This window comes from Myiozetetes cayanensis, unplaced genomic scaffold (genome assembly GCF_022539395.1).
Source record: "Myiozetetes cayanensis isolate MyiCay16 unplaced genomic scaffold, myiCay2020 scf12, whole genome shotgun sequence".
Lineage (NCBI taxonomy): Eukaryota > Metazoa > Chordata > Aves > Passeriformes > Tyrannidae > Myiozetetes > Myiozetetes cayanensis.
In genome coordinates, this window is record NW_026086826.1 from 29850180 (window position 1) to 29863467 (window position 13288).

A 13288-nucleotide genomic window follows, 5' to 3' on the forward strand; every position below is an offset into this window, starting at 1 on the left:
GAAGGTGCACACTTGTCCTGAGAAGGAAAGATCTAACACAACTGCAGAGAGTTTTGTTTCACAGGGCAATGCTTATCAATGCTGAGTCAAAACAACATCCTATTTTCCGAATAAACCACCCACAGATCTTCACACAAAGCTGAATGGAGAATTAGAATTCATTTAATCTTTGAGAGCCCACCTTCAGCTTGAAGAGAATTTCTCAAATCCCACATCCTGCTTAGGGAAATAAAGTCCCTGCCTTAAAATTAAAGGGCTTCAGCATCACTTTCTGCCATTCCAGAAGCTCCTTGAGGCAGTGGCCACTAACAGAGACTGGAAGGTCCCTCTGAAACCTGGAATTTATCCCTCCAGGCTTCCCAAATTAATTCTGTAGCCCTTACAGAGCAACACACTCACTCTCAGAGGGTGTAATGACTGTCAGAACAACCCCCCCAAATCCAAGCCAAACATTAAATTCCACTCCCCCTTTAACCCTGGATAGCAGCATCTTCAGGTAACTTTTTAATCATTAAAGAAGCTGTCACAATTAAAATGAAGAGCTGTCTCCAACTAAATTACTCTAATTATGCTCAGTGAAAATGATCAGTGCAGTTCTGGGTAGGCCACACCACGTGGTGTCACAGATGCTCTTGGGGAGGGAAACAGCAGATCTTGGTATCTGATAAAATTAACGCATTTCAACGTGGAAGGTCTTGCCTCCAACACAATCCAGTCAATAAGGAAGTGTAAAATAAATACTTCTGTTCAAAACACCATGAGAACCTGTTCAGTCCTACAAGGAGGAAAAAAGCCTAAAATAGAAACGATAAAATCCAGCACCCTACGGAATGATATAGATGACAGCCCAAAAAAAGCAAACCCCAGACCCACTGCCAGAGGCAACAGCTTTTCTAGACCAAAGTGAGGCCTTCAGGTGCTTCTGGTCTTGCTTAGACAAAGTCATTATTAACTAAAGGTGTTTTTTAAAGCATTGAATAAGCAACGCAGAAAATCAGCAGCTCATCTAAACCTCAAAGGGCTTCTATTTTCCAGCAAAAAGTGGAACAGTTTCTTAAGTAGGAAAGTTAAAGACATTTCCCCACGAAAAATTTAGCCTAATTTACACCTCATTTCCCATTACAACCCAAGTTCTGAGAACAGCTGTTCCAAATAGCTATTTTAGGAAACACAATGACTTTTAAACCTTGGGTAAACCACCTGGTATTTCCCTTCTCAGTCCCATGTAGAACTGTAAATAGACAGACACATCCTGGGTACCATCTTGCACAACTGGAACCCCCCCTCAACTGATGTTTTTAGATGGGATTAAAACCTATGGATCAAACAAGAGCAAAAGCCCCTTTTGCATCACCAACAGCACTTCACACTGGGCAAGGGGTAAAAAAGAGGCAATCTATCTAAATTATTTGTTCCAGTTTAATCACAGAATCATTCAGGTTGGGAAAGACCTCCAGGATCACCAAGTCTAAGTGTTACTTTCACCCTTCCTAGAAAGGGGAATAATCCTGCATGACTGAACACATTTCCCTTTAGGTGTTTGATACTCTAATGGTGAGCAGTTTTCCCTGTTGGAGACATCAGATTCCTTTTCATCCTGTGCTCAGCTCCTTCATGGGCAAGGAATATTTTTTGCAATTGCTAGGAAATCAGTTTTTGAACACAACAAAACCTGGCCACCACTTCCCATTTCTCAGGGCTGTTATGGTGCCAGACTTATTTTCAGGTTGAAAAAAAAAAAAATGGTTACAAAAGGGTCTAAGAATAAAAGTCTCCAAATCCAAGAATGATAGAGAAATGAAAGGTTGTGGACCCAAAATACAGGTTGATTTCTCTCCATCTACAGGAAAAGATGCATCTTAAAAGCAAGAAAAGGCTCAATTCCATGGTGTGCTACCTCATGGGACCTGCTGCTCCCACTGCTTTGGATGCACCTACCACATATAGATGTATATATTTATATACACACACACACATATTTACACATAAACACAGAGATACTCATATATACACACATATATACACACAAATACACGTGTACATATATGTATGTGTGTGTGTGTATATATATATATATATATTTGTATTTTCACCTTATCACTTATCCCTGAGCCACCCTCAGACTCTGCTGCCAGATTCCCAGAAGCCACACACAGTCAGACTCAGAAGTATTTTTTTAAAAAGTGGTGTGTTTTTTTCTGTCATCCACACACTTCTCTCTTCTTGCCACAAGTGACTCAACCCCCAGCTTGGAGCCATACCTGCAAACATCAGCTCTGACACGTCTGGTTTCACGTGGAGACACGTGAAGAGGGGCAGGGCACACTGGGCATTGTTGGTTTTCTCTTTCATGTCGCTCAAAGTGGTGTCCATCCTCTGCAGGAAAGAAAGGGATCAGTTCCAAACAGCTCCTGTAAAGGCCTGCTGATGTTTACATGGGGATATATCAGTATATACATGTAATACATCTAAAAATAGAGCCTATTTATAAATATAATATGATTGCATCCTTTCTCTGAGATTTGAGAAGGAAAATGGACAAACTCGGTTACTTCTAAGAAAACCAGAAGAAGTGGTAAAAGGAAATAACTGGCCTCAATACCTTTGAGCTGCACAATTCAGGAAGGAAGGAGTGGGAGAGGACACAAGAGGAAGATGAAAGGAGGACACGTTACAGAAGCCAAAACAACCTGGCCAAAAAGCAAACAGAAGTGCTGCACAAAGCAAGGTCCTTCCCTCGGCTGTGTTGCCTGTTTTTCAGTATTTTAAGTGTTTAAAGCCTAATAACAATTTATGTCATGAAAGACAAGTGTATAAAACACATCTGTGACTATTTATGCATTTCAGTCTTGCCATCAGATCAAACCCAACTGCTGCTCACCTGACACATCTGAACTTGAAGTTTGTTGTGTCTGATTTAGCCAGGACTGTCCAACCCTAACGGATCCATTCAGGGTTGTTGAATAATAAAAATACAACAGCTTTCCTGTTGTCTCTTTTCTCAGAAAACCACATAAAAATAGATAGAGGTGTGGATCCTTCACCTTGAAATCAGCACTCTGTTAAGCAAATGCTGCTTTTTTTATAGCAAACTGTCCATGAAGAGGTCACACCACAGCACAAATTTTGTTGAAATGGTCTGAGCAGGAATTTTAATGTTGATACACAATGTCAAGAGCTTGCTGTAAGCACCCAGAGGTCGAGTTCATCCCCCAGAGCAAGGAAGGCCTTTTACAAGTGTCTTATCCAGTATCTGCCCAGCTGTAACTTTAACTATTTCTACTGTTCAACACGTTTTGGCAAATGTTACCAAGGTCATTTTAAAAAAGCAGTAACGGTGGTTGCCATGCAATAATTTCCCAGCTCCAACAGCGACAAGAAAAGCCTGGAACTCACATCATGGATAAGTGTTTCCCCTATCAGCATTCCAAAGATGTCCGTGAAGGTGACGGGCTGCCCCGAGCTCTTCTTATTCCACAGGGCCTCGATGTAGCGCTTGACTTTCTGAGGAGTGAGCAGCAGGAGGGGGTTGTGACTCACACAGTGCATCAGCTCCTCATTGATCTCCTTCGGGCCCTTGGCTGGAAAGTCTGGGTGTGAGTACAGAGTTGACATGTACCTGCAATGGAAAATGGGCCCTGGATCAAACCTGCCCCAGGGGCAGCTGCCTGAGAGCCACAGCCAACTCATAAATAACCTGACACAATTCCTGATCAAACCAGGTTAATCTACTCACCATTTACACACTAAATTGTCCTTTCTTTTTTTCCTCCAGGCACAGAAAGCTAAACTGTTTGTTCTACGTGGAAGCAAACAATCCAACATTGGGCAAACATTTCCATACCTGTAGGACGGAAATGCCTAAAGTGTCCCCATTTATCTGTTTGAGGGATAGCAGAAAGCATCACCTTAAGCTGAAGGAGGAGGATCTGGATGCTCCCAGAACAAGCTGAAGCACAGCAAGTACAACCTGTGCACAGAGTTAATTGCCTGGGAGGGTTCAGAAGGGACCTATCTTGATTTTTGTTACTGAGAGACAAGTTTAGTTTACACAAAAACAAACTTTAGCCACACATGCAGGAAACCATGGCTTTCACTTGGCTGGATTAAGCAACACCAAGACTCAAGATAGGCTGTCCTAATCTCCCAGAGGCTGATTTACTATTATTTACCCAGTGACCTGGCTCAGGTACACATCCCACACCGCAGGCACAGCTCAGACACACACACACAGCCTGGCCCTGAGGTCACTGCCCAGCAGTTTATCTGTTCCACAGGTGATGCAAGAACTTGACTCAGGATTCTGGCCCAGGCTCCAGAGCTGAGCATGCACGTCAGCTCCTGGGTGCAGCAGCAGCAGCAGCTTCCATGGGAGCAGGGAAAGGGAATTGCAGGCTGGAGAATCAGCACAAGCTTGAAGAGGGATGGCAGAAACACTCAGGGAGGTCAATGCATTGCTCCAAGGGTAGGCATGCAGCTGAGGGGACAAGCAGAAACCTGCCTCTCCTGCCAGGAAAGGAACTCTCCACCCTTCAGGAAAGAAAAGGAAAGAGCATTAGTCCCAAGTAAGAGGCTGCATGGGAAAAAAAAAAAAAAAAAAGGGAGTGTCAAAGTGTCCATTTATTTATTCATCAAGCAAGGAAAGGCTGAAGAGGTGACATCAGACAGCAAAAGCAAATTTGTTCAAACACAACAGTTTCCAATATCTGTTTCTGAGTGCAGCAGTTCAGATAATCTCTCCTCACACAGATTTGATAGGCTGACATTACATCAGCTTTTCCCAAAGGAGCCCTCAGAGCCAGCAGGCTGAGGTCTGTTCAGGGCATGGAACACAAACCCTTCCCTCCAAACACAGCCCGTGTTCCTCACACTCCACTGCTCTTCATCCAGCCAAATGATGTCTGCTGCTTTCCACAGCTCTGAACATCCAGGCCTCTCAATGGACAGGGATAAACCTGCCCCCAGCACTAGTGATGGCAATCCCAGATTCAGGGATGCCAACCTTTTATGGTCCAATCTGAATGAGAGACTTACTCTAGTTCACAGACACTCCTGGCATTTCAAGACCTCCTGGCATTCTGAGAGCTTCCATCTAGTCTGGAATTGGGGAAGCAAGCTCCAAACAATGGAAAATAACTGACAAAAAAAACCCTCACAAGGAATAGGACTGGTCACTATCTGTTTCAAAGAAGTTAGTTAAGTCTTGAGGTTAGAATGTGTGGAACCAAAATTCAGGTGCTTCCTTAGAGTTAAACCAGGGGATAAACTCATCCCAGGCAGATTCCCTGCTCGCTTATATTTAGCTATTCCAACAAAAGTCTTTTCCTGGAAAAGAGACATTCACATAATCTTACAATTTAGACTGGCAGGACCCTCTAGGTCTCTGCTCCAACCTCCTGCTCAATGCAGAGCCAACTTCAGTCAGCTCAGGTTGCTCAGCCAAGTTCTGCTTTTGGATGAGCATCCCCTGAGTCAGACAGAGAGAGGACGACACCAAACCCAGCCTAGTCAAGCCAGGATGGGTCAACATATTCCAGAGCTTGGACACTCACTGCAAAATGGATTTCCTGATGTTAATCCAATTACTTCTTGTCCTTTCTCTGTGTGTCTCCAGAAAGAGTTTGTCTTCTTTACAGCTCCTCAGGAAGCTGAAGGTAACAGTGAGATCTCTCCCCACACTTCAATGCAGCTGCCCCCCTTCCTCACGAGCTCTAATCCCCCAATTGCCTCCAGTGGTACTCTCATGGAATTAATCCAGGTTTTCAATACCTTTCTTGTACTGGGTGGCCCCAAACTGGATTGAGATGCAGCTCCAGTTTTCAAACTGGCACAGTTAGGATAAAATCCTGTTTTGTGGCATTTGGGACACATCTGACACATATTTTTGCCTTAAAGAAGTTCAAAATTGTCTTAGGATGCAAAATCCTCTACTGCAAACTGGTCCAGTGACATTAAAACCAAATTTTACAGTCAGACAAGAAGAAATCTGCCATTTTTCACTGAATGAAAAAGGTGTGATGTTAAGGAGTTGAAACTGAATTTGTCAGATGGCTTTGGCTGATGAAAAGTGACACACCTTTTAAATATGTTACATCATTTCAGCTCAGAAACGTCCAAACAAATAGTTTCAATGTTTGTAATAGGATGCTTGTAAGAAGTGTAATTTGGGATCTTTTTTTGCAAGAGCCAAGAAGGTAAAAGGTTCACAGCACTGGGCAGGCAGAAGAGAAACCTTCTCACTCCCAGGTGGTTAAGGCAGACAGAATTCTGGGGTTCAAAGCATTCTGCTGCCTGCAGGCCCCTTTCACCCACACTGACATCACTCTGATCTCCTCCTGGGGATGTTATTGCTGTTACTGGGCTGCAGCACTCCCTGAGTCAGACACAAGGACATCATACCTGCCTCATCAGGGCAGCCTGACTGAGGCACCTGGGAAGATCTTCACTCCCATCTGACTAAAAGCCAGTGTAATTTCTAAATTAAACAGCAACAGTAGGAGTGAGACAAAGGCAATCCACAGTGGGATGCTCTGAAGCATGGCAGTCAGGTCCCAGACATTCCCAGTAAACCCACGAGGAAGGGGACTACTGGGTCTGAAATGGAGCAAAAGATCTTTCAGAGAGGCTCTGAAAAGCCCTCCCCATGTTGGATTGATTGAGTCATCAGCTTCAAATCATAAGGGATTTTTTTTTCCCCCACATTTCATCAGGAAAATAAAACAACACACAAAATATACTTTGGGTTTGTTCCAACAGCCTGAATTCCTAATCTTTTGATTATGGAGATGAATGAATCATTTACACAGTCCTACCACATGCAGTACTGAGGGCTGATATAGAAATGGGGGGGTGTATGTGTGGCACCTCTCTCCATCCATTCCTGCTCTCAAAGCTCTTAGGAAGATCCCCTGGATCCTGAGATGTCCTCACCCTCCAAGGCATTCTGGAACACCTCCACACGTCAGAGACTCCCAGAATGGTTTGGGCTGGAAAGGACTTTAAAGACCATCTCATTCCCTCCCCTGCCCTGGGCAGGGACACCTCCCACCAGCCCAGATTGCTCCAACCTGGCCTGGGACACTTCCAGGGATCCAGGGGCAGCCACAGCTTCTCTGGGCACCCTGTGCCTCCTCATCCTCCCAGGGAAGGATTCCTTCCCAACATCCAACCCAAACCTGCTCTCTGTCACTGACTTGCCTCACTCTGCTGCAAGAGAGCTGTGTCTGGATCTCTTTTCCACGCTGACAGTGCATGTTTAAGATTTGCTGTGGATTTTAACACAGAAATAAGTCAACCCTCATGAAAATTCATCCTTGAGCCTCCTGAAGAAACCTTGAAGCAAACCCAAAGACAAAGCCCTTACCAGGTGGATCCAGAGAGCCCAGCAATGTAAGTGGCACAGTCCAAAACTCCTGACTCATAAAGTGCTTTCATGACTCCAGCAAAGCCCACCATGGCACGAAATCCACCTCCTGAGCCCAGGACCGCAATGACCGGGACCTGCAGAGAGGAGAGCACAGAGAATCACCACAGCAGCTCCCACCAACACTGACCAGTGGTAAATAAACATCAGATGCCACCGAATCTCAGAATGTCCTGAGCTGGAAGGGACCCACAAGGATCATCCAGTCCAACCCCTGGCCCTGCACAGACACCCCAACAATTCCCACCTGTCCCTCAGAAGAATTAGAATTTATTTGAAGAAGTCACCACTTGTAGCAAGATTTCTAAGCCAAAACATAGTCAGAATTTCTTTAGAATGTCTGTTCTTCTTATCCATAATCCAAAACACACAAAATATTAAATTTAGTTATTAAATAAACTATCTGGTTTCAAGACCACAGAGATTTTTAAAGCAATTCTAACACCAGCTTTAACCCAGTTCATATCTTTGTGACAGAGCCAAAAGCAGTAGAAGCCACTAATCAGAAACAGAAGAGACAAATATTATTTTGGCTAGGAGGTTAAAAAGACATTTTATAATAAAAACATCAGATATTACTACATAGCATGAAGACAGTCTCAAATTTACCACTACCTTGCAAAAACTACCAGAGAGGTAACAGGAATTTATGTGGATCCTGTACAACTCCTCATCTACCCAAAGAGAGACAAGCAGACATGCTGACAATGTATCTATAGGGGTTTCATTTTCTATATTTCTTTCCTTCTTATTTCCCAGCCCGACTCCAAGGCTGTTCCCTTCCACTGTGCAGTTTCCCCAAGTATCTAAAAAGAAGCAAAATCAAACCAAAATTCACTTGCTACCACTATCACGTGTTTTGGCTTAAGCAAAGGGCCCATCTGGTTCCCAGCTTCCAAAACCCAGAAGAATTTTCCACCCTTCAGTGGTAATAAAGTCAAAACCTCTCGGTGGTTACTAAGCATTAAAGGAATTGCACAGCTGGGCACAAAGGCCCTATCTGATCAAACTGGTAATCTGTCAAAAATCCTCCCTGAAAGGCAATTTAAGGTGCCAATGGATGGGATTAGTTACGAGAAAAGATCCACGTGGTTCCCGAGCCCTGGTCCTTCCTGCAGGCCACGACACTCCCTGGAGACTGACAGCACACTGTCACAAGGATGGGACCGTGAACAACAGCTAAGGAAGCTGAGAGGCTCCCATTCCCCCAGAACTGCTTATTCTTGATGCAGTAACATTACTTGATCACCCTCCCGAGTGTTAGTAAGAGAAACCACAGGTATTCCCTGGCACCAGCACTCATCACGAAGCTCCAGAGATAAATATCTACCCAAAAAATGACAAAGCACAGGTAAGGGGTTTAGGATGTGCCTGTTTTGTTAAGCCAACACCCCGACAGTGGAGCAGCTGCTTTGAACAGAGGAGCAGAGTCAGTAATCACACCTTTAATCATGCACCCCAGGCCCTGAAAGCTCCTCACCACCGCTGCCCACTCGACCTGAGCAGGCACATCCCAGCAGGATGGAGACGGTGGTTTGCAGGTGCAAGCCTGGAAAGGGCATGTGGGAGCACTCCCAGAGCACCCTGCTCAGCCACTCTGCTCGAGGGGGAAGCAGCACAGGGAAAGCCTGAGTGTTCTTCAGGGTGCAGAGGAGCCCGTTATAGAGATGAGAGCGACCCACGGTGAGCGGAGTCACCGACATCCAACTGCAAACACTCCCTGTCAGCAGCATCCACAGGAGATCTGGGCACCACACAGCCCTGCACTGGGGAGGGGGGATGTATCAGGGGGGATGTGGATCAGAGAACCATCACAGAGTTGTTAGGGTAGGAAAAGACCTCAGAGATGATCACGCCCAACTGCCAGCCCAGCTCCACCACCACGGTCACCACTGAACCACGTCCCCAAGTGCCACATCCACACGGGGTTTGGACACCTCCAGGGCTGGGGACTCCATCACCTCCCTGGACAGCCCCTTCCAATGCCTGAACACCCTTTCCAGGGAGCAATTTTCCCTAATATCCAACCTGTCCCTCCCCTGGCACAGCTGGAGGCCGTTCCCTCTCCTCCTGTCCCTGTTCCCTGGGAGCAGAGCCCGACCCCCCGGCTCCCCCCTCCTGTCAGGGATTGCAGAGCCAGAAGGTCCCCCCTGAGCCTCCTTTTCTCCAGGCTGAGCCCCTCCACTACCCCTGGGCTCTGCACAGTAAATAAAACTTTTAAGTGAGGAAAACAAAGAACTGAAGAGAAGCATCTACTGCACACTTAATTGATTTATTTCAGCCCCCTGAATAAAGATGACTTACAGCCTAACTCAAGTGATGAAGGTTCAGAGTCCTTTCCTGCTTTGCAGAGGAAACAGGCAGGTTTGTTAAGGCAGGTTTTTAGCTCCAATCCAGGGCAAGAAATGGTACAATTTGAAATCAAATACACCAATCCTACACGTTGCCCTCAAGGACAAAGGGCAGAGGCAGGGGGACGTAGCTGCAGCCAGAGCACACAGGGCAAAGGACCAAGAAGCCACCTCACAACTGAAGAAGGGAGAAAAGAGAGGATACCAAGGCACCCATACTCCTCCACAGACATGCCCTGAACCCCAAGTCCTCTGCAGAGAACCCATGAAACTGGGGCAGAGGTACTAAATCCATTCCAGCACATCCGTAAATTCAAACCAGAAGGGTTCGTGACTCACATGAAAGTGATGCCATGAGTCAACAGCAGAAAAGGGAATTGAATTCCCAAGTCTTGGAGACAAAAGCCCAGTGCTCTGAGCCCTGGCCACACCACCAGCCTCCATTCTCCATGGCTGTGCCCATTTGTGAACCACCACTAAACACTAAATGTTTGTCAATACACCTGTACTGGTTTGGGATCCAGGGGACGATGTACTGTGTGGACTGGCTGAGCATCAAATCCCAGAATGGTTTGGGTTGGGAGGGACTCTAAAGCCCACCCAGTGCCACCCCTGCCCTGGGCAGGGACACCTCCCACCAGCCCAGGATGCTCCAAACCCCGTCCAACCTGGCCTGGGACACTTCCAGGGATCCAGGGGCAGCCACAGCTTCTCTGGGCACCCTGTGCCAGGGCCTGCCCACCCTCACAGGGCACAATCCCTTCCCAATATCCCATCTGATCCTGCCCTCCCTCAGCTTTATCACTCCAGAGCCTTGCACAGCTCCCCTTCAATCGACAGGCACCTCATCCCAGGTGCCGACTGCTCCATCACCAAACTGGGCAGCAAAATGGCAAAGGATTGGCAAACAACTTATGCTTCGAGAAAAGCAAGCCCTGAAAAAGGCATCTCAATCTTATCTTCCAGTAATGGAGGAGAAAAGCTAAACCATATTAAATCTGGTTTTGGGAATGAGTGATGCAGATGTTTTTATCCAAATGCCCTGGAAACACAGTGCACAAAGTCTGAATGCCTGTGGTGGGAAAAAACTGCCACAGGGCACACAAATGATTATTAAAAAATTGTTCTGCAAATCCAGTGACAGGGAACTGTATGATTTCCTCCAGTGATTCCAGTATTTTTAGAAAACTGCTCAAAGCAAGAAGAATTGTAAAAATAAACTGAGCAACAGCACAGGTACGAGGAATCTCCTCCCTCCCTGTGTCTGCAGAATGTGCCTCAGGATTAAGTCAGGAAATTTGGAACTAATCACTTGCCTATCTAGGGATGTCTAATTAATTCAGAGGTATTAAAGTCGCTCAGCATCCCTGCAAGGCTCACATGGAGCCACTCACTGACGAAGCAACTCGGGTGAACTTTGAATAAGTGGCTTGTTTAAGATTCATCAAGACTCACAGACAGCCAAGACTACTCAATACGTCTCCTGACTTCATGTTAAGGCTCCAAACATCCCACAAATCCTACTGCTATCTCCCATCTGGAGCAATAAAAGTAAAACTACAGTTCAATTCGAACAAAAAGAGGTTTTTTTCATTGCTAGAAGCAGTTAAAAATCCTGACAAGCCAGCTCAGAAATACGGGCTTGGCATTTGACAAACGGGAGGATCCCATCGCCTCAGTCCTTCCTGGGGTTGACAAACCTACAATTACTGCCTGGGAAGATGCAATTTAACCCATAAAACTGCAGGATTTGGGGCAGTGAGGGACACCAAGGGAAGATGAGGACAAAAAGAACACAAAGTCTTGCTTGGCCTTTGCAATAATTCCCGCACATCCCCCTGAGCATCACTCCAGCTCTAACTGGATCCTGGCAGAACATCCACATCCTTTCTGAGAAGGGGACTCTTCTGCTACAGAACAGACCAGTGTCACACTGACAGATAGCTACTCTGGTAAGATCTGGATGTGTTAAGATAAAAATAACTGAAGTGAAAATTAAGAAACCTTGAAAATGTTCTTTCACAGTGCAATTTATCTCGCTACAAATAAAGTATGTCCAATACTTGTTCAATCCTTTCATCTTCCTCAGAAAGCTCACACAAGCACATTTTACAAAGCAAGACAGAGCTGGCAGTTCAAAAGTATAGGACAATAAAACATTTACCACCTGCTCAAAACTTCACAGAAATTTAAATGGAATTCTTCAGTGTTGGTTGCAAGAGACTGTCACATTGTGCTTATATTAAAATGCACAAAAGGAATCAGTGGCAGTGAATTAATCAACCCAAATTAATTCATGGACTCTGTTCATTGCTTGACATGCCCCACATACACACAGTGTTCCCACCACAATTCTGGGAGCAGAGCAAGGAAGAAAGAGGAGAGTGGAGAAGCTGCTACAAAATCAGTGGATCTGTGCCAGGTGTCTCCTCAATTAACTCATGTTATCAATGAAATAAACTTCATAATCCTAATCCAACAAAACAGGCTAAAGGGAAAGAAGAAACAAAGAGAATAAAATAATTTCTAAGCTGATTCTAAAATTAAAACAGCTCATTTCCTGCCTAATCTTTTAACACGAAGGTCATAGAGCACAGGTTGTGTACTGAGCATGCAGGGGCAGAGTCTGCCTTGGGTGGGTGCCCACAGCCATCCCGGGCTCCTGGAGCAGCAGGTATTTCACACACCCTCGAGGCATTCTGCAGATGGCAATCTCCTCTCAGAGCCAACACCTTCCCAAAGCACGGAATTCAAACGGGAAGAGTTAGAGCAGTTTGTTTAAGGTGCCAGTGCAAATGAATCACAGAACCCCAGGATGGTTTGGGTGGGAAGGGACCTTAAAGCTCATCCAGTCCCACCCCCTGACCCTGGGCAGGGACACCTTCCACTAGTCCAGGCTGCTCCAAGCCCCGTCCAACCTGGCCTGGGACACTCCCAGGGATCCAGGGGCAGCCACAGCTTCTCTGGGCACCCTGAGCCAGGGCCTGCCCACCCTCCCAGAGGAACAATTCCTTCCCAATATCCCATCTAAATCTCTTTTTTTTAGTTTAAAACTATTCCCCCTTGTCCTTAAACATTAACTTATAAATTCAGAGCTAAGAAAAAGAAATTACTGTCCAGCCCAAATACTGTATGTTCATGGAAGAAAAAGAGGTTTTCTCACTTCTATGACTTGTCTTCACATCAAACTCTTCCACCTCACACACCTCAGTCACCCCTCTGAAAGGCAAGGACACCATTCCAAAGGTGATGCTCAGCTTGGTGTGAACTCTCCAGACTTACATCACGGGAAGTGGTCAAGTTCTTGCTGTTTTCCTCTCCCAGGAATGATCTGATGCTGTGCATGATGTTCTCTCTCCTCTGCTGCCGGAATTTCTTCTCCTCATCGCACAGGGCCATGCTGAACCGGAGATCTGTGGAAGAGCTGGTTTGCACAGGAGACAGGCTTTAACAAAAGGTGTGATTCCAAAAAGGAATTCCAGGCATCACCCTGGGAAACGGGTGGAAGTAGGCA

The 13288-nt window shown here is 45.7% G+C and overlaps 1 protein-coding gene across 2 annotated transcripts in view; it reads right to left on the bottom strand.

The window, feature by feature from the left end:
• The window catches only part of PLA2G4A (phospholipase A2 group IVA), a 67532-nt gene that overhangs the window by 16561 nt on the left and 37683 nt on the right, over window positions 1-13288 (bottom strand). For both annotated transcript variants that reach the window (XM_050307250.1, XM_050307251.1), the window contains 4 exons: window positions 13057-13198; window positions 7364-7500; window positions 3397-3619; window positions 2262-2376 (listed from right to left, as the gene is read on the bottom strand). In XM_050307250.1, coding sequence (XP_050163207.1) covers window positions 2262-2376; window positions 3397-3619; window positions 7364-7500; window positions 13057-13198 — 617 coding nt within the window. The remainder of the gene's footprint in view (window positions 1-2261; window positions 2377-3396; window positions 3620-7363; window positions 7501-13056; window positions 13199-13288) is intronic.